At 43.0% G+C, this 26,352-nt stretch overlaps 1 protein-coding gene across 1 annotated transcript; it reads right to left on the bottom strand.

Moving 5' to 3' along the window:
• Positions 1–1,700: 1,700 nt before the first annotated feature.
• On the bottom strand, positions 1,701–26,352 carry LOC105916111 (protein FAM117A). Its single transcript, XM_012850430.3, has 8 exons — positions 25,640–26,352; positions 23,054–23,199; positions 22,322–22,420; positions 21,906–22,019; positions 5,800–5,928; positions 4,155–4,323; positions 3,883–4,045; positions 1,701–2,236 (listed from the first exon to the last, which is right to left on the bottom strand). The coding sequence occupies exons 1-8, from the start codon at positions 25,761–25,763 to the stop codon at positions 1,963–1,965; spliced, it is 1,218 nt and encodes a 405-aa protein (XP_012705884.2). The 5' UTR covers positions 25,764–26,352; the 3' UTR covers positions 1,701–1,962.

The raw sequence follows: 26,352 nt of genomic DNA, 5'->3' as shown, positions 1-26,352 counted from the left end.
AAACTAGTTGATCGACTTGTCAGCTTGGCAGAACAGAAAAAAAAAAAATATATCATACCTAAGCAAACATTAAAGATACATCTATACCACTAAAACTGGTTAGGTAGTCAACAAGGCCGTGAAACCTCAGAACTATCAACGTAGTATCAGGAAAACACTGAGGAAACATTGAAAAATAAGGTCTTTATCCACTAACTCATACAAAAAGTTAAAAAACAAAAACTACTTTAAAGCAGGAATGCATGAACTGAAGCTACGGGGTGGAGGCGCTGCCCAACTCCAACAAGTGGAAATTTCCCTTCAGTCTACTATAATAATAATAATAATAAAATATGTGATTTAATTGTCTTCTCTTGAATCAAGCAAAGATTACCAGCTGATTTGTCACGCACTAGCAACAGGTGCAACGTTGAGTTGCACTTAAATATCTTTGAATACTTAAAAAAAAAAAAAAAAAAAAAAAAAAGCATGAAAACTCATTGTAATGATAGGTGGGTGTTTTCACTAGACCTAGACTTGTGACGTTTTGGACAAAGAGCGACAAATATGCATCAAATCATCAGTTCTTTGGGGGGAAAAAACGACAAAAATGGGGAGAACATTTGCAGGAAGTGAGCGGTCAGTGGATTTTTGTCCACAACTTTCTTTGGATAAAAAAAACAAAACAAAAAAAACAGATTGAACCAAATTTAAATGTGGTGAGTTCTTGGAAACTATAGCTTATAAAGTCTTTCTTTTAGGATGTCAAAAGTGTGCGTACCGCTGCTAAAATACCAGGTTGTGGTGTAGAATAAAACAAAATTAAACCCTGATGGGTTTTCAAAACTTTTTCAACTTTCAATGAAACATTTTCTAAAAAAAAAAAAAAAAAAAAAAAAAAAAGCTGAACTAAAAAAGAAGAACAACACCTGTTAGAGGGTGAAAACAATGTAGAAAGGCAACAAAGTCTGGCTGAATAAGTGGGCAGACTATTAAACGCTCCGTTGAAGCACATTTCCATTCTTCCTGAGCTCACGTCTGACATCAGCTCTGTGAATCTGTGCAACCTGAAATAAAGCTTCTGCTGTCCTGGTGGGTTCCAAAGCATTATTTATATCACTGTGAGGGCTGTCCTCAATAAATCAGGAAATACGGGACAACAGCGATATTGAAGAAAATATCTCCAAAGCTAACGCAGAGGAACAAAAATAGAAACCGGTCAGGCCGGAGGAGCTGCAGGAAGTTTTGGCGAGTGAAGTTCTCCGCGCGACAACGCTCTCCTCCGTTTATCCTCATGTCTATACTGAGGATCAGGTTTACAACAAACAATTCCTCCAAATAAAAAACACCCAGTCCAGCTTACAGGCTCCCACAAAACCACAGAAGACGATATTAATCTCTGGGCCACATGAGGACAGTAATGACAGTGAAACATAGTGTTGGCAGCATTATGCTGTGGTGTTGAAACGAAACTCTACTACCCGTCAGGATTTCTGCTAAAAACGCTAAATATTAGGAGGGGGAATCTTTGGGGTGCCTTATAAAAAAAGAAAAAGGGGCTGTGAACATGAAAAGTTCTCAATCTGACTGATTTGGACAACTTCCTCCCAGTAGAGTGGACAAATAAAGTTAAATATGTGAGAACCCAAATAAGTTTCTAAAACCTTCCAACATTTCACCCTAAAACAGAATTGTGGTTTTTTTTGTTTTGTTTCAACATTTAAAAAAAAAAAAAAAAAAAAAAAAAAAAGTGGAAAAAGCTTTGAAACGATTCCTGACGGCCTCGTCACAAACACCCAGCAGTTCACGCCGTAGTAGAGTGTCACCGCGTGTTGTTCCACTCCCTGTCCTCCAATGTTACTCGTGTAATCAGGTTATTTTAGAACTGGAAACAAGAAGACCCCTCCTCACCCAAGATAAACATTTTGCATCATCGTTTTCACAGAAAAGAGCTGCAGCTGCGATCAAGACGGCGAGGCCCGCTCACGAGCCGCCTCCCAGGACGGCGGAGGTCGCAGCCGGGTCTGGAGAGGAGCCCCGGGTTGCAGAGGAGGCCGCCTGGCAGGAGCCGGATCCCTGGCTGGAACAGCTCCCGACGGGAGAGACGGCCAGGCCGCGGATCAACAGGTCCATGGAGGGAAGGAGGGGCTTCAGGAGGCTGACGGGGCAGAAGGCGGAGCCTCCGTGGGGGGTGAAGTTCACCTTGTTGGGATCCGGACAGGAGGAGGCCAGGGCTTGCTTGTGTTGATGTGGAATACTGCAGCAGAAATGAAGATTCAGTCAAACCAAAATAAAAAAAAATAAAAAGTACGTACATGAAAAGGGCCTGAAAAAAGCAGTCGCTTCTAACCGGAAGTAGAGCTTAACCAAAACTAAAATCTAGAAAAACAGGAATGAAACTGCAACCTCACTTCTAATTACAAATTTATACTAGGGCTGAACAATTAAACGCATTTTCAATATAATCGCGATTTAAAAAAAAACACAATTTCCAAAACGCAGAGTCTGCAATTTGTTAAATCTAAACATTGTGGTCTTCATTATTTCATAAAACCGTGTCACAAGTGAACCTTTAGGAACAGACTTTTTGGGGGTGTATTAAAGAGGTAAAATTAATAATATGAGAAAAAAAGACCTAGGACAATAAAGTAAAAAAAAAAAGAAAGAAAAAACACAAAAGTGGTAATGTTATGAGAAAAACGTCATGAGAATTAAGAGGGAATAGTCACAGTTTGCAGAATTATTTCACTCCTGGAGTAATAGGGCCAGGTTAGATTATTTTAATTATTTTTATTCTTTACGAGAATAAAAATCAGAAGAATGAAGCTAAAGGGATACGAAAATAAACTTGTAATATTACAAAAATAAAAATATTCCGAATACAAAAGTACATTCAGAGATTAAAGTCCCTCTGATACTGTTTAAGTGACTGAGTAACTGCAGATTTGCCACATTTAAGATGGCGGACGCTCTGACGCATCGCAGCATAGGCAGAACCCGCCCAATGACGAGTCTACGTATATAATATCTATGCCTGTAGGAGCCATTTCTGTCTTACCATACCTCTGCCACTAGGTGTCACTGGTGTGTCTAAATGACTATAAGTTAGGAACTTCGGACCAAACCGCTTGTGATTTACGTTTGATCTGAAGACGAACGGTGGGAAAACAAATATAATCAATGATCCTGCTGCAGTTATTGGACTTTCTCAATAACCAAACAGCGGCACGGTCCGCCCACCGAGCACCTCTGTGGCTCCAGACTAGAACCATCAGAAAAAAGCAACGAGAAATCAGAAAGCAGGCCGTCCTGGGGTCAGAACAATGTTTCTGGGGCTTTATGAGGCTACGATTCTAAGTCCGTATTGCTGTTTATAAGCTTCAATGACGTGTGACGTCACGGCGGTCACTTCCCAATAAACCTGAAAATGGAAACTACAATTTACAAAACTGACTCAGCGTCTCCGACCGTTTCAACCTTTCTGCTAAAAGCTGCAGAGAATCAAAGTGTTCCTAACCAGCAGGAGCCCACAGCTGATGGCCGAGGACACAAAACGACCTTTTCAGACTCGATTTAAGAGTGAGAACTAAAAATATAGGCAAGACGTCTTCACATCGAACTGTTTTAATGTGACATGGAGCTTGATGCACTAGCAACAATAAACCTATTAAGTTAATTCAATATAAAAGTTACGTTTATTTTGGCCTTATGTTAGAAACAGGGCAGCGTAGTCCAGCTACTCTGTCCTCCTGACAGAGACGGATAGACAGCTGTGGACGTGGAGGAGTGATATTACACACTTTGGAAGAATATTTAGTGCGAATTATGGTCCGAGAAGTACGGTACACTCCCTCAACGCTGCCAGCAAGGCGGTAAAGCAGCAGATTAAAGTAAAACACGTACCTGAACTCCTCCCAGACCCGGACTTTCTCGCAGCCCTCTGGAGGCTCTCTCTGGAAGCAGAAACTTTTGTTGAGCCCCGGAGAGGAGGACATCTGTGGCGGTACAGGCAGCTCGGCCTCGCTCTGAGAGGACACCGGAGACGACGGACGTTTCTCCGCCGAGCCTGAAAACAAAGAGGAAAGATATATTTAACGGAAAAGAAACTATGGGTCGGTCGCCGCTTCATCGGAAGAATGTATAAAAACGTGCTAAAGGACATTAAGTAAACTAGCCTTGGTGAGGGTCCAGAGCAGCATCTAGAGAGTTGGGTCGAGGGGAGGAGCAGGGAGAGGAGGAGGTGGAGGAGGAGGACAGAGGTGTGGTGGCACAGTCGCTTTGTGAATTTCTGCTGCAGCTGTGCAGAGGGACGGGAGCGCGGTGACCGTCTGGGACTTCAAGTAGCTGTTCGAGACGGAAAATAGAACATATCAGCCCTCACAATCATTTCACTCATGAAAACTCATGTCCTGCAAACATTACTTTATTATCCTGCAAACTTTACTTTATTTTCCTGCAAACTTTACTTTATTATCCTGCAAACTTTACTTTATTATCCTGCAAACTTTACTTTATTATCCTGCAAACTTTACTTTATTATCCTGCAAACTTTACTTTATTATCCTGCAAACTTTACTTTATTATCCTGCAAACTTTACTTTATTATCCTGCAAACTTACTTTATTATCCTGCAAACTTACTTTATTATCCTGCAAACTTACTTTATTATCCTGCAAACTTACTTTATTATCCTGCAAACTTACTTTATTATCCTGCAAACTTACTTTAATATCCTGCAAACTTACTTTATTATCCTGCAAACTTTACTTTATTATCCAGCAAACTTTACTTTATTATCCAGCAAACTTACTTTATTATCCTGCAAACTTACTTTTATATCCTGCAAACTTTACTTTATATCCTGCAAACTTTACTTTATTATCCAGCAAACTTTACTTTATTATCCAGCAAACTTTACTTTATTATCCAGCAAACTTTACTTTATTATCCAGCAAACTTACTTTATTATCCAGCAAACTTACTTTATTATCCAGCAAACTTACTTTAATATCCTGCAAACTTACTTTAATATCCTGCAAACTTACTTTATTATCCTGCAAACTTACTTTATTATCCTGCAAACTTACTTTAATATCCTGCAAACTTACTTTAATATCCTGCAAACTTACTTTAATATCCTGCAAACTTACTTTAATATCCTGCAAACTTACTTTAATATCCTGCAAACTTACTTTAATATCCTGCAAACTTACTTTATTATCCTGCAAACTTACTTTATTATCCTGCAAACTTACTTTATTATCCTGCAAACTTACTTTATTATCCTGCAAACTTACTTTATTATCCTGCAAACTTTACTTTATTATCCTGCAAACTTTACTTTATTATCCTGCAAACTTACTTTATTATCCTGCAAACTTACTTTAATATCCTGCAAACTTACTTTATTGTCCTGCAAACTTACTTTATGTCCTGCAAACTTACTTTATGTCCTGCAAACTTACTTTATGTCCTGCAAACTTACTTTATGTCCTGCAAACTTACTTTATGTCCTGCAAACTTACTTTATGTCCTGCAAACTTACTTTATGTCCTGCAAACTTACTTTATGTCCTGCAAACTTTACTTTATGTCCTGCAAACTTTACTTTATGTCCTGCAAACTTACTTTATTCTGAAATCCACTGCAATTCACTGAAATTCTCAAGCTGTATGCAAACGAAATTTCATTCTGTACGCACTCTGTGCATACAAAATGACAATAAAGTTTGTCTAAGTCTAAAAAAAAAAAATGAAATAAATAGACGGCAGCTCTAAAAAGGGCTGGAGTTTGGTGTGTGTGGAGCAGAGGAGGCGCCTACCCTGTGCTGCGGAGGTGGAGACGGGCTGATGAACATGCCCTCCAGCTCCTGGTTGAGGCCCTCCACACTGCAGCGCAGTCGGGGCACCAGGGTGGACAGGGGAGAGAGCGGGATGGGAACCGGCTGAGTCTGAGCACACAAAAACACGTTCTTCTGAATTTAGGTTCTCTTGAGGTGCAGAAAAAGGTCAAAGGTTTGTAACGCAGCAGACGTGACCGCCTGCTTTGCGCCAGATTTATGGCAGTTTTCTAGTCTACAGCAGGCGGAAAGACGTCAGCAGGTGTGGAAGCCCCTGAATCTGGCCAATCAGGTTGTTTTTAAATCAAATTTAAGTCCATGACTACAAAAAGCAAAAATATTCAAGTGGAAAAGAGTGAAGACAGATGCTTAATCTTTAGAAAAGATGCAGTGCTTGGAGAAATACAAAAAAGGTAAAAAAAAATTGTAAATCTCAACACGCCAACATGCTAAATAAGCCATGTAAAGTTTATTATAGGAGCACCAGAAAACACAAAGTTATGGCCTGTTTGGCCTTAACCTACTGTTGGTGTATAAAGTTATAACTGAATGAACGAAATGATGAACAAAGACGGCGTGATGACGATGGAGCCGAACATTTCAGTCCAGGGACTCCACTAACAGCACATTGGTGGAGAAGTGAAGCCTGGATGAATTCATGTTGCTCTTGAATATTATTCATTATTATTTTACTGGGAGTTTTTAATTAAATATTGAGATGTGGTATGGTGCAGCTGATCCTTGTATGCAAGAAAAACATCTCCCAAGGCAGACTAAGACTTATTTCACGTGGTGCCCTGATTACGTCAATATATCGAGAACGTTTGCCTGATATGAGGACGATCACGTCTGTTTAAACTTTATTATTATAAACATCAGCGCTCAATGCGGCACGTTCTTGACACGTAAACGACTCTATGGTCATTTTCAGATGTCCTACAAAAATACAGTTTGCTTTGATTGTTGCAAATCACTAAAAATCTGTCAGAAATCCACCTTCTTGAGTCCATCTCTGAAAACAGATGGCTGCTTTATTCTTGGAAAAATGCATTTTTGTTGCTAGATAGACCCCAGAATGGATCAGAAGCAGATCCCAAATGTAGCAAAATTAGAACTGTATGAAGTTATGCTCAGAAATATTCTAAACTCTGGCAGATCTGGATTTTAAAAAGATTTTCATTCAATCAAGGAGGAGGAAGGGAGAACAGCAGGTAAAATATAACCATGTATAAATTTACACGATAGAGACAGAAACATAAGAGAGAGAAGATGGCTGCTTGTATAAAACTGTGATATTACTGGAAAGCTAAGTGGAAGAAAGCCAGACAGACAGAATTTCTTGGGGAAACACTGAATAAAAGATAATTTTACTCCATTGAATATCATCAACAGGTATGAGCAAACTCAGTTATTGTTGTTTAATTAGCGGTTATAGATTTTATATCAACTGATGATCCTAAACCTAAAAAGGGAGAATGGATGCACTGTAACGTTTTGAGAAATCATAAAAGATGCGAGGAATAAAACTATAAAGTAAAACTAAACTGATCTGCAATAGTTAAAACATGTTCTCTACAACCGAATGCGAGGCTTTCTGTCCAACAGCTGATGCTTGGTGGGGAACCGGATCATTAACGGGACGACGAACCCACGTCCCTCTACTTCGAGGAGATGAAACCGTGCAGCAAAGACAAAAAATAAATAAATCGCTGCAAAATGTAAAGCACCGACGCAGGAAACCAGTTTTTGTTCCCCAAAATAACAGCATCCTTTTAACCTGACTCCGCCAGATGGATTTGCTCCACATATCCATCTGGAAACCTTCCGTTGAAGTAATTTTGGGAAGGGGCGAAAATACTGGTTAGCTGATTGGCCTATGTTGGTGATAGACGGGCCAAATAAACCAATCAGATCAACGAAGCATATGACGTACTAACGGCGACGACGAAAACACAACCAAAAGCTAGGCTACTCTTGCTGCTGCAGGTAAACCAGTCGGGAGAAGAGCAAAAACATCTTTTCCTCTGAGAAAAGCCTCCAGAGCAGTGTTTTGCTCTTCTTTCAGTGAAGAAATACTCTGTAATTCCGATAAAATTTGCTCGATAGCCACGCTAACGCTAGTTTCATCGGCTGAAGCCGCCATGTTCTTTAGACTGAACTGTCGATCTTCTCGTTGCGTCACACCTCAACCCGCCTCAAAGCCAACGCTGATTGGACGTTCGTTTGGTGAACGGCTCCAAATTTTCTTTAACGGAAAGTAGCCAGACTGATCTGCGAGTGAAACCTTGAAAGCTCGCGAGATCAGGATGGTCTCACGAGGCTAGCGTCCTTTAGCATTAAAATAAATTATTCCATGTCCCAGAAAAGCTCTGAAACCGTAGTTCTCCCACTACAGATTTAAACGTCCGAATCCAAGCAGGTCAAAAGGTCCAGAACAAAGAAAACTCAATGCGTGTACTTGTCATCCCGACAAAGTGACAAGTCCTAATTTCTGACATTAAAGCATAATGAATACTCAGATTTGATGAGAAATGTTACACTAAACCAGACTAAATTGTTTTTCAAGCTAAATAACTTTCTTCACCCACCAAAAATATTAACTTTAACTGCAACAAGATCATTACTCTGATCTTCATGTTTTTTTTAAAGCATTCCCTCCATCTGAAAAGGTCTCAATATGGAACGGGAATTTATTTCAACCCACCAATAAAAGCCGAAGCCTGTAAAGCGTAACTAGGGACTACAGAAGGAATTAGGCTGTTCACAAAGACAGCTGCACAGAGTGGAGACCACTGTAAGGATATCCTTGGATCAGTGGTGGAGACAGCCTGACTGGGAGCCACAGGGCACACTTAGATAGCACTAACACAAAGATTGGCACATATCTGTCAGATAGCACCCTGGTGGTGACACATTTTCCCTACTGATGACACAGTCAGGAAGCGTACAGCCCTTGCGTGGGTGTGTACCTAGATCTCTATATAATGTATATGTGATGAGCAGTCGGCGCGTCTTGCCGATCAAGAGCCCATCAGCGCTGATGACTTTGTAACCATTTCTCTGACCTTGTGGGAATTAAATAATAGAAATATACTTTACTGTTTCGAGAGTCTTACGTCTCCAGTATAGTTAAGTGGCGGTCGTCTGAAGGGTAAAACGGACCGGGACCACTGGGGTGTTTCACCGCCACCAGGGTGCGGTAGCTCTAACAAACTGGTGTTTCCACCCGGACCCAAAGGACGACGTACCAACTTCCGTTTTTTCGGTCAGGACGCCATTCCGGAAGAAAAACACAACGTGCGGCCGCACAAAAAAGGTAAGGAGATTTCATTCATCTCCTAGTGTCTTTTTCTTCCTGGAGGGCCGACTTTTGTACTCCCAGAGGCAGAGAAAGGGTTGAGGATAATTGTTTGCAAACGTATCGATAATCGATAAGGATTTGGGATTTGCGTGCGGTCACAGAGGTGAAAGTCCGGGAAGTTTTGGCCAAACTTCTGAAAATATTGTGAACCTTGAGAATATTGGGTTTAGAGGTCCCTTGTTAGGCACAGAGGAAAATACGTCTTCCTCTGTGTCTAGCATAAAAGCGGCCATTCTGACAGACACGCCATTACGCGTGGCTTCTAAAACATCGTGTAGCCTAGAAAACGTGGGTTTAGAGCCCCTTATCTTCCGCGGGGACTAACATAAAATCTTTCGTCTTCACGGAAATATAAAAGCTGCCTTTTCGAAAAACGAGCGCGTATGAGATTGAGAACAAGACCAGGCAAATACACAATGGTGTGAATGCGGAGGTTTGACGGAGGGTGGCTCTGTTAAAACCCCGATTACAGACGAATATAGAGAATCAGCCAGTGAGTTCAAGATATCTTTTTATGAACCGTGACCTGTTTTAGAAACAGGAAGACCGGAATAAGCCCGTGAGCTGGACACACACACAACCAGCAAGAACGAAGGTACGTACGGAGTTAACTAAAAGATTGGCCAGAGAGTGTGAGAGTGTGTATGTGTGTGTGAGACACGTTACTATCTTTGAGCCGTGGAAGTGAAGGGTAAGGGTGCACCTGTTCAGGTGACAAATGACCTGCCCATCCTGAGTACACTGGCTCATTGAAATTGCCGTGTAAAAACACTATAATAAGGCACATAGGAACATAATAAGTTTTGGTGTCTGAGGGATAAAAAATAAGCTCTCATTGGACCGGGGACAGGACGCTGTCCCAGCAGGTTGGCCAAAACGTGTGAGTGCTGGAATGGCTGAGGATTCAGTAGCAAATGAGCTCCAGGGGTGTTCTTTGAGAACACTGCTGGAGACAGGAAAAGGGAGCATAGTGGCAAGCTTCCCACACAAAGATGCTGAACATCATCTGAAACAATTTGAGGAGTGGTGCGAAAGGATGAGGGGCGACGGGGTTTTTGGTGACTTTGAGGGGCCCCCACCAGAAGCTCCGACGCGAACTCACTATTTAAATGTTTTAAAAAATAGGTTAGTCCAGGCACAAGAAAAAACTGCTGGTGCTAGTGTTTTTGCTCGAGAGAAATGTCAAAAAGAGGAAATCAAAATGTCAGACTTGATAAAACTAACTAAACTTTACTTCAGCGCATGCTTTTCAGGATACGACCAACAACAACAACAGGGCATACAACTACGGGGGGTGGAGGACCCACCGTCCTTCATGAAAAAGGGTAAGCACGAGCCTCCCTGTTTTGATACACACATGTCTGCCAAGGGTGCTGTTGATACAATGCAATCTGGATTGTTGTACCAAGCTAAGCATGTTGTGACTCCATCGGCCCCTACTGTGCAAATGCCTATCGTAGAACTACGCGGGGGACAGCTAAACTGTGATATAAAACCGACGTATGAAGAAAAGAGGTTAGATAAACGCAAACAGGACCTGCTGCGGGAAACGATAGAACAAGCGGTAAGAAACGTCCTAAAAACCACGGTATCAGATGACACAGATGACATAGAAACTGACGGGACGCACTGTAGCAAACGTACATACAAGGCAGATAAAAGCGATAGTGCAACACAAGAGGAGCTGATAGAAATAGAGAGAAAAAAGTTGGAGCTACAGTTGCAACTACAAAAACTAGATGTCGAAAGCAAACGAATAAAACAAACAGCGGAGAAAAAAAAGGGGGTTAAAGGAGGAAGAACAGGTAAGTGTATCGCAGCAGATAAGATCAGACACACTGCTCGACTTTGGTGAAGCAGCTGAGCAAGAGACTAACATGGCGTGTAGAATACAGGAATGCTCAGAATTGATTGACCAACTACTTGTGCCCACAGAAGGAGACCACACGCAGAAACCAGAACAAGGTAAGGGGGAGGGGTATGAAATGTACCCTGCAAACGCCCTACTGCAGAAAAGGGCAGCCTACTCCCAGCCACTGGATGCATCGGGTCCCAGATACGTCCTGCGTTCAGGTAAGGAAGCGGGTCCCACGAAATCGGCTGCAAGCCACAAGCTTCAGATGCCATTGGTCCAAACCTATAATGCTGCAGGTCAGGTACAGACAGTCACATATAACCCTTTCTCATGTGCTGATGCCGTGCAAATGAAGGCAATGCTGCCTGATCCTAGGAAAGGGGGAAATGTTTGGATAATGGAGTTCGTGAAGCTCTTTAGCGGACATGTGTTGTCTATTGGGGATGCAAGAAATGGTCTATCAGCTTACTTGGAACCACATGAACTACACACCATCGAGGAATGTGCCAAAACCAGCAACCTAGGAGCAGCTGCCCCGTTGGCTCCGGTGGCGAATCGCCTATGGGACATGCTGAGGACGTTTTACCCGGTAAGAACAGATTCTAACCTCTTAAATGACACCACACGTCTTACAGGAGAGGCAGCTGAAGCATATGTAGACAGAATGCTGAAGGTATGGGAAGAACAAACAGGATCTTATCCGTTATCAAGTACGCTGCAAAAATTGTTTAAGCAGGCCATGATAAAGGGCCAGACAGGAACTGTTAAAGAAGAAATGGAGAAGCTGGTTGCGGGTGAAGTCATGGCGTTAGATCAGTGGATGGCCACCTTGATACATCACCTGGAGAGGGCGGATAAAGGGGAGAAGCAAGGTAATAATGAGATAAAAAAACTTCAGCAACAGCTCCTAAGTGAACAGCTATGGGAACAAAAAGAAAGGAACAATGACAAGAGGAAGGAAATTAAGGCGGGGAAAACACAGATGATTACTGATTCCAGACCTCTAGGGAAGCAGGATGATCTCTCTCTCACAGATGTCTCATATCAGATGTATCAGAGGGCTCAGCGGGGACAAATGCCTGGAAATGGTACACAGCGGTACAGATATAACAGAAGAAGGCCACATAGGAGCTCCCAATATTGGCAAGACGATGATGAGTGCTGGAGTTGCGGCCGGCCGGGACATTTTGAAAGAGAGTGCCCTGCCCCTGGTCGCCCGCAACGGCAGCAGAAACCAATGCACTCACCACATCAAAAGCGAACATCTCAGAACCCACCCCCACAGCAGTCATATGGACATCAGGCACCCAATTGCGATCAGATGCCACAGTACTGAAGGTGCCGGGGTTCCATTACAGAAGTAGGCTTAGAGGAGTTCCCTGCCCCAATTTTTGACATCTTTATCCAGGGTGAAAGTTACCCTTTTATGCTTGACACTGGGGCACGTTACAGCACTGTAAATTTTGATCTCCCAACCTCGAGCAGATTCACTGAAGTGATGGGATTTTCCGGTAACAGCCAGACATGTTATTTTTCAAAACCAGTTGAATGTGTGCTCCCTTTTGATGACTCTGACATGGTGTTTTTGCATGAGTTTCTGATTGAAAAACAATGCCCTATAAACTTGCTGGCTCGTGATTTGATTGCAGCTCTAAGGGCCGCAGTGGTTTGCTCCTTCTCATACACTGATGTGATTTTCCCAAATGGCAGGATTGTTAGAACTCAGAACTCCAACATAAATCAAATGAACCAGACTCCGTGTATTGAAGAACAAAATGCTTTTGTGTGGTGGGGAAATGTGCTGCATTGTACTGACAATTCTTTGTCGGATGTTGCAGAACGCTGGGACGGTTGGATAACTTCTCTCCGCCCCTACTCTACCCCAGCAGATCCCCTTCATGTTACGCTGAACTATCTGAGATCCCCAGAACAGGTGTTTGACATCGACAAATATCAGGATGCATGGGAAATGACCATGAAGCTGCTACAGGACACGTACAGCTCTGATGAATTATTGCTGTGGGTGAGTTGGTGCAACATTTTCATAGGACCACAAGGGGTCGCCGCTGCAGCTAAACTACCTGAGGAGTTGCAGATGCTGTATCAGCTAGCTCCAGACATGCATCCCCACTTCACCTTAAAGGTCGCAAACGGGGAACAGGCAAAAAACCTGGGGCCCATGGTGAAAAAAGCAGTCGAAGCGACAGATTGGCAGAAGGTGGAGGGCAGTCCTCACATGGAATACAGCCCAAATTGCAACACCTACAAACTCATTTATGAGGGGAAGGTATGTGTGAAGTTGGAGAGAGTGAAAAGGAGCAGAAGTCACGGAAGGGAAAACACAGATTCTGAAATTGCATTGCAGCTTTTGAAATCTGTTCCAGACACTGTTTGGTCCAGAGGACCATTTGATGTTGGCCTGTGCTGTGATGTTTCACCCATCCATTTACAGATGGCCACGGCTGAGGTTGTGAACCAACCGCAGTACCCGCTTTCGCCTGAGAAGGTTGACGGCATCAGAGGTACTATCTCCGGTTTGTTGTCGTCTGGTGTCTTGGTTCCCTGTGACTCTCCCTACAACACCCCGATCACACCTGTTGCAAAGCATGGTAAACAAACCTATCGCTTGGTGCATGACCTGAGGAAGATAAACTCTGGACTAAAATCGACTCATTATGATACGCCCAACCCCTACACAATGCTTTCAAACCTTGAGCGGGACTTCAAATGGTTCACTGTTATGGATCTCTCTAACGCTTTTTTCTGTGTTCCGATCCATCCAGACTGCCAGAAGCTGTTTGCTTTTACCTTTGAGGGTCAGCAGTATACCTATACCAGGCTGCCGCAGGGTTTGACGGACAGCCCCTCGCTTTTCAATCATGTGTTGCAGAGGCTGATGCAGGATTTTGACCATCCCTTGCTGGATAGGTGCAGCATCCTGCAGTACATGGATGACATCCTTTTGGCAGGCCCCACGGAACAAGAGATCAGTCAGCTGAGTGCAGATTTTTTGACCTGGTTAAACTCTAAAGGGTTCAAGGTCTCCAAGGAGAAGATGCAGTGCTGTCGTGCCAGGGTCGTTTTTCTGGGGAGAATTATCACAGCAGCAGGAGTGGGGATCACAGACAGTCACAAGCAGAGCATCCTTGCCCACCCAAAACCACACACGGTACGTGAAATGATGTCCTTTTTGGGCTTAGCAAACTACAGCAAGAACTATGTTCCGGACTTCACTGCACTTGTAGCTCCCATGCGCAAACTTCTCACAGAGGCAGGGCACGGTCATCTGAAAGCACCATTAGTGTGGACAAGTGAGGCAGAGCAGGCACTTGTTCTTTTAAAACAACACCTGAATGAGGCTGCGGAACTAGCATCCCCTGATCTAACGAAAATGTTTGAGCTAGATGTGAAGGAAGAAAATGGTTTTGTTTCATCAGTTTTGTGGCAACCTGGTACTATGGGCAGGAGAGTGTTGTGTTACTATAGTACGAAGCTGGAACCAGTGGAGATGGGACATCCAACATGCACCAGGGCTCTGTGTGCAATCGCTAAAGCGTTAAAAGGAACATCCTACGTCACTCGTGGACGAGATGTCAGGGTTCACACTAATCACACTGTAGCAAGCTACATTTCGAGCAGCAGATTCACACTAGGAAGGCAGCGAACGGGCAAGCTCCAGGACATCCTACTCCAACCCAATGTTTTCTACATAGGGACCGAATCTAACATGGCAGCTCCCACATCGGACCACTCACCCCACGTTTGCGAAGCTCTGGTGAGAGATGAAATGAATGTCTTCCCTTCTGTTTTAACAGAACCCATTCCAGGTGTCATTGACGTTTTTACAGATGGTCACAGCCACGCTACCCCAACAGGGGGGATCGTGGCCTCCTATGCTGTTATCTGCAATGCTGTTGATCTCAACCTTTTTTCAAGGGGCACATGGCACACCGTGGAAGCTAAGGTCATCCCGCCTCCGGCGTCGGCCCAGCTAGCAGAAATAATCGCTGTGATCCGCGCTTGCGAACTGCATGAAGGTAAAAAATTAAACATCTACACTGATTCGGCCTACGCAGTTAGAACAGTCCATGTCGACCTAAAACACTGGTTGAGAACTGATTTTTTAACCACAGCCGGTAAACCTGTCAAACACATTGATCACATGCTGCGCTTGAAAGAAGCCTTGACGAAACCTGAATGCGTGGCGGTCATTAAATGCGCGGGTCATCAATCGGGGGCCTCAAAGATAGTAATGGGGAATAACGCTGCTGATGCGGCCGCAAAAGCAGTAGCTGTTTATAAAAGAACTGTAAAAGCAAAAGCACAGATGGTTCAGTCCCCCGTTGTTGCACGGGACACGGGGCTGGTGGAAGTCATTGACATGCAAAAAGCTGCAGCACCCCAGGAAAAACAGGCATGGGTTGAAAAAGGGGCAAAACAGGATGAACAGACGGGTGTATGGAGGTCACATAATGGGAGACTTGTGGCCTCCTCTGCACTTCTGTTGCTTCTTTGTGAAGAAGCGCACCACAGGGGCCACCAGTCCAGTGAAAAAATGCTAAGGCTAATTAGCCAAAAGTGGTGGCACCCTTTCATCAAAGATGTTTGTAAATATTTTGTAAATACTTGCTCCATTTGCTGCCATTACAACCCAAAACGAACATTGAAGGTTGGAATGGGAGCATTCCCTGTTCCCAGCAAACCTTGGCAGGAGGTTGTTATTGATTTTGTGGACATGGGAAAAGAAAAAAGGGTGAAAGGATGTAGATATTTGCTTGTTTGTGTTGATACTTTCACCAGGTGGGTTGAAGCCACGCCCACCAAAACAGAATCTGCACGAGAGGTCATTAATTGGCTAATTAATGACCTGATCCCACGCTATGGTGTTCCACTTAGCATCCGTTCGGATAACGGAACACACTTCACCTCAGACTCCTTAAAACAAGTCGAGGAGTATTTTGGGATCAAGCAGAAGTTTGGGTCAGCATATCATCCGGCCTCACAGGGGCTTGTGGAGAGAACAAATCGCACAATCAAAGAGCAGTTGGCTAAAGTTTGTGCTGATACTGGGATGACATGGCTGACTGCGCTGCCATTGGTGATGTTCTCAATTAGATCATCACCCACTGATCGCATGGGGTTGTCTCCCCATGAACTTTTGACAGGAAGGACGATGCCCTGTCCTTTCACTTCCTCTCTCCAACAGGGCTGTGAACCCAGTTTGGAACTACAACAAGAGGAGCTAACGCATTATGTCCAACAGTTGCAGTCTGCTGTGAAGTTTTTGTCTCACAACACACAGGAAGCCCTGACTGGAGAACCAAAGGGAGAGACTCCGGAGCAAATTGCACCTGGGGAGTGGATATACAGAAAAGTGTTCCACAGAACGTGGAAAGACCCCAGGTGGATTGGACCTTTTAAGGTGGTAAGCTCAACCACTTACAGTTTGAAGGTTTGGCTCGACGAAGCTGAAACCAAGGTAAGCAGATCTTGGCACAAATCACACTGCAGAAAGGGCACACCTTCCACAGAGAGGAACCTCAGAGAAATCAGAAAGCACCTGAGGGATATTGGAGAAAACATTGAGGAGTAAGAATGTTGCTGTGCTGCAGCAAAGTATCGGGGGGAGGACAGTCTAGTTTGATTTTATTTTTCTTTGTTTCTGGTTTAATCTATGCTGAACAAACTCATTTTGATACCACAACCTCCCGCATGATCGATTCTAGATCGTTTGTGCACAGGGCCAAGCGCGATGCGCCGGTCTGGAAAAGATCGTCGGATCCCTGCATCAAATATTACGGTGGCTTAGAGTTAAACTATACTCTGGGTAGCTCAGTAACTTTCCAATTCGATCTCTGTGACGTCATTGACTGTGGGGAGGACCCTACATCTTGGAGGGGTTATGACGTTTACATGTGTCACTTCCTGTATGGCGCACCTGTTGGGGGCACATGGTGTCCCCGATGGAGTTATGTGGGCTGGAACACTGGCCCAGGGGGGTATGTAGCACCACAATCAGGTGACTTGAAAGAACTACAGGAAAAGAAAATTGGCCTGATGAGGGGGCAACTGACCACGACCTCCATGGGGGGGGAAGACATGGGGTTAAATCCATTGCTACTGAGTGTGACGGACCTTAGGAAGAACGTGTATTACTGCGGCAAACACCAGCTCAATAACTGTCAGAAACAGGGGGATAAAGGGTTTTACCTTATTTTGGGGGTGGAAGCCACAGGCGTAGATACTAAAGGGCTCATACGTTTTAATCTGTTGGGCTCACAACACCCTAACTATCAAGCTAAGGACCCAGTACAGACAGCCCGTGTGCGGGCTTTTGATAGCACTAAGATTTCATACTCACAACAGCTGCAATTAGCTACAGGGTACTCCCAGAAAAACACCTGGCTCCTGTTGATTCAGGACGCGGCGCACAAAGCCCAGAAGGGAAATTGCATTGTATGTGCACAGGCCAGACCAAATCTGATTCTTACTGAAACCGCTTTTGAATACACAACCAATGGTTCCAGCCCAGCGACAAATTCAAGTGATATCAACTGCCTACTTCAGGTTATGTCCAATGATAATCTGAACTCGAGATGTGCTGGATGGGATGCCATTTTTCCAGTGGCCCCGCAAAACACTACGCCTCCCATCTTCCAACCGACAATGTTAACGAAGGTGACCTGCTTTAATAATGGGAACGCTGCAGACGGGCACTTTAGTGTTGGTCGCCTGTCACCTAAATACTGTGTGATTACTTACGACCTGACAGGGGTTAGAACTGCTGGACAGTTACTGGTGAACAGGGCTGACGTGTGGTGGTATTGCGGTGGTGACACCTTGCGGGGTTGGCTGCCTGTGAATTGGAGGGGCCGATGTGCTTTAGTTTCCCTGCTGTCACCTATCCAGGTCGTGTCCGAAGCGGACTGGTCAGCATCCTTGGGGGATGTTACCCGTAACCATGTCAGGAGACGATCTGTAGATCTGTTTAAAGATTCACCTGTGTGGATTGATGCAATCGGGATCCCGCGTGGGGTGCCCGATGAGTATAAATTGGCCAATCAGGTTGCAGCGGGGTTTGAATCTATATTTATATGGATCACCCCAAACAAAAATGTTGATCGAATTAATTATATACATTATAATGTACAAAGGCTTTCGAACCTTACTCGAGATGGGTTTGAGGCGGTTCATGGACAGCTTTCTGCCACATCCTTAGTCGCCTATCAAAATAGATTGGCTTTGGACATGGTCCTGGCAAAGGTGGGAGGGGCGTGTAGTATAATCGGCGATGCATGTTGTTCTTTTATCCCAAATAACACAGCTCCTGATGGATCCCTAACAAAAGCAATAAGAGGCCTGCAGTCTTTGTCAAAGGAGCTAAACGCTGACTCTGGAATAGAAAACAAATTCACAGCGGTGATGGAAAAATGGTTTGGAAAGTGGGGAAGTTTTTTCGTGAGTATATTCTCTTCTTCTGTCATTGTTGTTGCAATGTTTGCTGTCTGTGCCTGCTGTTGTGTGCCGTGCATACGGGCACTGTTTTTCAGGTGCGTGGACAAGGCTTTGGGAGCCCAGGCTGCGAGAGGGTGGGCCGCTCCTCTTGCCTACCAGATGTCGATGATTCAGTCATCGGCTCCTTTGCACAAAGGAGCCGATGAGGGGGAGACTGTGATCCGGCTTTTAAGCCCCACAGACAACGATGTCTGAACTAAGAGGGGAGAAAACCTTCTCTCCTAATATCCTTTATGCTTCGATTTTTTTTATTTTATTTTAAACAGTGGTCAACATGATTAAGAATAGAATCGGAACAGATACAGTGTGAAGTAAATGATTATGAATATTATGGGGGAGGACACACAAGGTGAAATGAAGCGAGTTAACCGGATCCTCCTCTGTAGCATAAAACCAATCAAAATTTTTTTAAAACCTAGAAATGTTAATGATTTTAAGTCAGAGCTGTAATTAGTGAGCAGAAAGAGGGTCAAACGCATTCAGACAAGAGGTTCTGGTCTGATCACATTGAGATAAGGACGCCACTAATTTGAAGGATTTTTTAAACAATTTATATATACAGAAAAATCACTTAAGTTATTTCCGCAAGGTCTAAATGTGTTATGCAAGAAAGGCATGGCTAAAGAATGATTTGTGTCCTCCCATATTAGAGCCATGCTTGAATGTCAAATTGTATACTGTGTATAACCATTCCTTCTCCAGAGGAGGACCACGCCTGGTTGGAAGACAGAAGGAGCATACAGAGGTGGAAAAGAGGACGACTGTTAGGGTCTACATTAACTGATTCACATGATGCTTAGTCAGATTTTAAAGCTGTGCTTAGGGGCAGTGTTTATTCTCTCTCTCTTTCCTTAATCAAGCACATATAGAATGATTTGGGCTAGCTCACTACACTACACTACACTACACTACGCAGAAGGTTACCGGAGAAATGGCGTTCCCACCCTTGGGGGGAGGGCAGGGATCCACGTGCTAGCCGGATGGAACCTCCTGATTACATATAGGTTTACGGGGTAACAAGGGGATGTGATTGTTCTTGCAGAGGGACAGCCTGCGGGCGGTCCTACCACTGATCCGGGTCCGGATGATCTTCCTTAATGATGTGTCATTTAGGCACATCATGGGGGGGTCTGTAAGGATATCCTTGGATCAGTGGTGGAGACAGCCTGACTGGGAGCCACAGGGCACACTTAGATAGCACTAACACAAAGATTGGCACATATCTGTCAGATAGCACCCTGGTGGTGACACATTTTCCCTACTGATGACACAGTCAGGAAGCGTACAGCCCTTGCGTGGGTGTGTACCTAGATCTCTATATAATGTATATGTGATGAGCAGTCGGCGCGTCTTGCCGATCAAGAGCCCATCAGCGCTGATGACTTTGTAACCATTTCTCTGACCTTGTGGGAATTAAATAATAGAAATATACTTTACTGTTTCGAGAGTCTTACGTCTCCAGTATAGTTAAGTGGCGGTCGTCTGAAGGGTAAAACGGACCGGGACCACTGGGGTGTTTCACCGCCACCAGGGTGCGGTAGCTCTAACACCACTGAGCTATATAATACACTGGAGTGCTGATTTTGCCGAAAAACTGAAGTCACTGGCCGCCATCTTGCTCCTCCCTACTCTCACAGAATCCCATAGGATTTGGTTGCAACAACAAGCAGTTTTCTGGCTGAGTGAAAACGTTTCACAGGTAATTTTACAGTCAGTGGATGTACTAACACTATCAACTACTAGGAAATTAGGTGCTAAAATATTTTACACGTTATTCATATTAAATATACATATATGTATATATAAATATTTGTACATGTATATATATGTATACATATATGTAAATATATGTTTTTGTATATTGTTATTTATATATTTATAAATGTTATACATATATATTTAAATGAATAAAATGCAAAATATTTCAGCACATGACTTTGTCAGTACTTGATAGTTTTAGAACATGACATAAAAGTATATGGTATTGGACATTTTAAAAGTTTTAATCCCCCCCCCCCTGAACATGAGAAAACCCTCGTTATTCGATGCTGTAGCGCACATATTCACTAGTTACTGGGGGAAAATAGGGAGTACCAATATGGCGGCTGGTGGCTTCACAGCGACTCGTTCTAACAGCGGGCGATTAGCACTCCAGTGTATAATATAGCTCAGTGGTGGAGACGTCAAACGACCCGCCAGTGTTCTTCTGCGCCGAGAAATCTGCTGATCAGCAGAATCTGATGAATAATATGCAGAAAATAGGGCACGACAGCTTTTTTTCTTGTATTTAAAGCAGTGAATGTTTTTAGATAGCATGCGTGAGGATCGCGACACAGAGCCCGAAACCCAAGGAAATCCCCTGAAGGTGAATGCTGAAGCTTTAAGCCACACCCTTTTGATTCCACAATCTCAGAGACGTAACCGAGGGCTCACACAACCCTTAATCGTGATTGCCTTGGATGATGAGAAAGAAAAATGTGATCAGTAACTAGTGTTGCTGCGCGCTTATTGGAAAACTATGATCTGAAAGGAGCTAGTGACAAAAAAAAAAAAGTAGATAAAAGTAAAATTCACCAAGAGCACTGGATTTGAGAAAGCAATTATAAAGTTCAAGCTACATTTGCCCTAAAAGTCATGTCACTTAATCTTTCTAACTGATTAGCAGATACGGTAAACCAGCATCTAACTCTACTGAGGATCTTTGCACATGAAGGTGTCTGTTGAGGCGCTAGGCTAATGTTGGCTTGTTTCCTCTGTTTCAATTTGATTTGTTGATAATTTAGCTCCTTTCGTTGTTTCTTTGTGGCTCCACATAATCTTGTGCAGACAGAAATAGTATTTCTCAGTCATAAACTAAGCGCTAAGCTCTTAAATGACAGTAGTCATATGATGGGTCTGGGGCTTTCCTCTCTGTATGCCCCAAAAATAATAAATAAAGAGTGTGGAAATGGATTTGGAAGGACCTGCTATCTGGTTCAGATTTCAGTCTAGACTTGCTGCTGGCCTTCACTAAGAAGCTTTTTTTTGTTGTGTTTTTTTTTTTTTTTTTTTAAACCACTGTGGTTACAAACCTCAAAAACCAAATGAAGCGTGCAGCTTCACTACACGAGAAAAATGACAAGCTGCGATAAAAAAGCAGAACTATGCTTTTCTTCTTGAGAAGCAGAAGCACATGTGATGCTAGTGATCTTCCTGTTGCTTTAGGGTTTTATTTCATTCACTTCCTGTAAACAGTTGCACGGCCAACGTATTCATTGTGCCGCCGGTCGATGCACGCCCCGCAGGCCGACTGCCACAGCAGCAGATTACGAAGCCTCTATGGGCCTCCGTGTTTGTTTGGTGATGCCGGTAAAGTACCTGAGTGGCTCCTAGGCTACAGCTCCCATCAGGATAACACTGACGATCTCTGTCGTGCGCCCCAGACGCTGCAGGCTTGCTCCCCTGCTGCAGCTGTTGTTTTAGTTTCGTGATCTGCAAAATAACACAAGTTACCGGCAATCAGATTTCTGCATTAATAAACTTTGATTATGCATTAAAAAAAAAAAACGAAGCTTTTATTTGCATTTATGTGTGTGGGGGTTCGTATTTGGCGAGATCTGAGGCATAAATGAAAAATCAGACAAACAGGAAGTTTCCTAGCAGCAGATGAGATCACTGCTCAGTAAAGTAAAGAAGGCGGCGGTGTGGTTGGCCACAAGAATGAAAAAAGTAATCCGAGTTTACCCAATGTGGCAGTTGCAAACTGTTTTAAGCAATAAAAGGCAGGACCATACCTCTCGCAGATGCTCAGTGCTGCCCCAAGACGCTGACCGTCTGTGGCCGCTGCTGCCGCCTCGCCTTCTCTGGGACTTCTCCCCCCATGAGTCTGGGGTCTACAGACGATGGAAACAAAACCACATGTCATTTACACATACATTTAGGTTCTGGCCAAAAAATAATAATAATAATAAAGCTCTTGAACGACAAGAATAGATCATACGTTACATCAAAAACCTCTAGCCTTTATTACCACGCTTTTATTTCAAATCCACACCTCACATTCGAACAGTTGACACCTACAGACACTCTAGTCACACTTCGAGAAGAGCAAAAAAAAGAGCCGTAGAAACTGAAAAAGCAGAGAGGGAGGAGGATGTGGGCAACCGAGGAGCAGAGCCAAGTGCCTGCACACACAGAGCAGAGAGGATGGGTGCAGCCAGAACGGCCTCATCAGCTGACTTCAGTCACCGTTCTCATGGCTGTGGTTCGCACCATGTAATAGCGGCGCTAACACCGGACACTCCCCCCCCCCCCTTCCTTCCACCCACCCACCGTCTTTGAGCAACTTCTTGCCTTGCAAAAAAAATGCATGGTAATAAATACACATCATGACTTCAGCTCATCTGTCCTTTCCAGCAATAACATTTCCACAGCGAGCATTAATCAAATAAACTTAAAAAAATGGAACGGTGACAAACGGCCGCATTCCATTCGTTATTTTCCACATTTCTCCATCCGGAGCTGACCTGGGTTGATTTGTCCTTGCAGGACGGACCGCAGTGGGCTTCGGGCTCTTTCGGCCAGTGGCCCTGCAAGTAGGGCCCGATGATGGCGTCCAGGGACATCGTCCGTCTCATGCCCGAGCTCAGCTGGTGCGGTTTGGTCTTTCCAGCTACGAAAAACACAATAAAAGGCAGACAAATTGAGAATTTCTTTTTAATAAACACGACAGCTTGGGCTAAGAACTCTTTTTTTTTTTCTAAACCAGTGGTTTAGACTGCAAAAACGGAACTAAAATGATATATATAAATATTCTTGAAATTAGTGTATTTGTCTTTGATTTGAGCAGGTAAATAAGATTATCTGCCAATGGAGTAAGTATTTTGACCCCTAAACTAAGATAATTAGATATACAGCACCTGAAATAAGATAATAGAGATGAGTTGTTCCTATTTTAAGCGCAAAAATCTCATTCCATTGGCAAACCATCTTATTTACGTGCTTAAATCAAGGACAAATACACTAATTTCCAGAAAAATTGACTTAGTTTTAGTTTTGTTTTTGCAGTGTAGTCCCCAGGAAACCCTGTCCAGCATGTTTTAGACTCTAGTCTCTGTTCCAGCTCACCTGAGTGAAGTGATCGCATGAACCTGCTCTGCAGCCATCAAGTGCTGCAGAGGCCTCTTAATCATCCGTTATTTAATTCAGGTGTGTGGCAGCAAGCGGGACGCCTAAAGCGCAAGAATACCGAGGACCAGAGGTGTAAAAAACCCAAAGTTACACTGCAAAAATGGATCTAGAAATAAGTTAAATGTTCTTAAAGTTAGTGTATTTATCCTTGATTTGAGTAGGTAAAGATTATCTGCCAATGGAATGAGTATTTTTACCCCTAAAATAAGATAATTAGACATCCTGCACTTGAAATAAGATGATTGAGATGAATTGTTCCCATTTTAAGTGCAAAAATCTTATTCCATTGGCAAATTATCTTATTTACCTGCTCAAATCAAGGACAAATACACTCATTTTAGGAAAAATTTTCTTATTTCTAGTTGTGTTTTTGCAGTGTATTGCATTAGTTTGTCTCCCTGAGGGGACAAAAAAAAAGAAAATTTAAAAATCTTTCGGTAAAAAAACAAAAACAACTACTATAAATGTCTAAAAACGATGCCTGTCGTGATAAAAACAGACAGTCATGGTGTGACAAACGACAGAAACCCCACCCAGTGATGTTAAGTTGACACCATTTTTTTTTTTTTTAGTTAAATTACAGTTGGCAGGATATTAGTGGAAACAGTCATGCTGCTGACTGATTTCTACCAGAGGATGCACTGACTAATTACCCATCTAATTTCAGTTTATAAACAGTCAGAATATTACAATAAAGCTCTTAAAACCACCATAAATCAACATTATAGGCAGCGTTTCAACTAACATGGCATATTATTGTATACAATATCCAATTATTGCTTTCCTATTATAAATACAAGTTATTATTCTAAAGTTTTGGTGTAAATATTGTATATTGGAAGCGTGTGGGTTTTCTATTTAAGCCCCGCCTTGGTCATATTGGGTAAAAACCGAAATGTATATGAAATCCTGTTTTTACATCACAATCACGCTTTTAAAAAGTCAGCAAAAGGTCTCGTGAATCTGCAGTAAACTCTAACTCTACCTTGGTATCGACCACTTTGAGGAGCAAAAAAAAAGATCGTTTCCAGTTTAGAGAACAAATTAAGTATTTATTTTACATACGAGAAGGCAAGTGAGTATTTAAAAATAAACTATTGTTGATTAATAAAAGTGACATCTGGACTCTTGGTACTCACATGTGTTTACTTCCTAAATGCACACACTTAATATTTTATTTTATTTTATATGCCCAAAATTAAAAAAAAAAACATCACAGAGACCATAAAAAGTTGTGTTTATGAACACCTGTGACATCACAGCAGTTATTATACCTAATTTCTCTCACATTGTCCTGCTAGAAGCCCATTAGTGTAATGTAAATTGATACAACCTTATTTTTCCCCTTTCAGTCTAAACAAAGGGTTTTAAACCACTCCACCATCCCAACATCAACATGCTGAATTACAGATCATGTCAAGATTTCAAGTGGCTAAATTTATTTATATTTACTTTTTTTTCTTTTTTTTAAGAACACAAAAAGGGTTAGAAAACGATTTAAAGCACTAATTGTAAACTATTATTACACTGGGGGAGTGCAATCACAAACAAGATACAAAGTATTTTGGATAAAAACAGATCTAGAATTGAAGTACGTGTCCAGATAAGAGCTAAATAAGTAGCTAAATTAAGAAGGTCAATCAAATTATTTTCTAAAAGAACATATAAAAAAGGTTAGAAAACGATTTAAAGCATCAGTTAATCAGGAGTAAACTGCATCCAAATCATTCCTAAAGCACAAAATATTAAAATATTTTGGATAAAAACACAAAACATCACTTTTACAGCAACAAGTTTCACTATAAAAAGTTAAGGACTGACATTTTCTTTCATAACAGCACTAATTCACAGCCCAGGTTGCTGATTATATTTAGCCTGAAGCCCTTTAATGACACCTGTCCAACAGGTGCTGGAGTCCATACCTGACTTCCCATCCTTCCGGTTGGGTCGCGGTTTGCTGGCCAGCCTGAAGGGAACAGTCGCCTTGAGGGGCTGCGGACCCAGGGAGCCAGGCCGGGGATGTCCACCTCCACTTCGGCCGGACATGTCTGCCTTCAACCGAACCGGGGCAACTTTGAACGAACTAGCTTAAAAAAAAAAAAAACTAGCAGCCCGGCTCCAGCAGCTGGAAGGGCCCCGGCTTGCAGCTCTTCCTCCTGTGGTGATGATGATGATTACTCGGAACCGTTACAAACTTCTCTCCGGAGCCATGAGCACTTTCAGGCGAATTAAAAGCTTTTTTTTTTTTTTTTTACCCCGCTCGACTCGACAGGCGGACGTTTTATTGTGCGAACGCCGTCGCCGGTGATACTTTTTTTTGCTGCTGTTGCCTGGGTCGTTTTGCGAGTTAGCAGCCTAGCGAAGCAAAGTTTCTTTGTGAGGATGTTGAGCTATTTCGCCTCTCTGCCGAACGAGGAAGCAGCTCGAGCTTCCAAAAAAAAAAAAAAAAAAGAAAGTCACTCTAACGTCAACTCCTCCGTCTTCAAAGCTCATGTAGTGGCCTGTTTCATTATGTTTTTTGTCAGGCTGAGGTGTGCTTTGACGGCCTTGAAAGCTGCGAAAGTAGACGTGGTTCCTTTGCCCCGCTTCAAGACCTAATGGCAAACTCTAAACACTCTTCCACCACAACCACGCT

Source organism: Fundulus heteroclitus, chromosome 10 (assembly GCF_011125445.2).
Source record: "Fundulus heteroclitus isolate FHET01 chromosome 10, MU-UCD_Fhet_4.1, whole genome shotgun sequence".
NCBI lineage: Eukaryota > Metazoa > Chordata > Actinopteri > Cyprinodontiformes > Fundulidae > Fundulus > Fundulus heteroclitus.
Note: the sequence above shows the minus strand (reverse complement) of the source record. Positions and strands in the feature narration are given on the sequence as shown.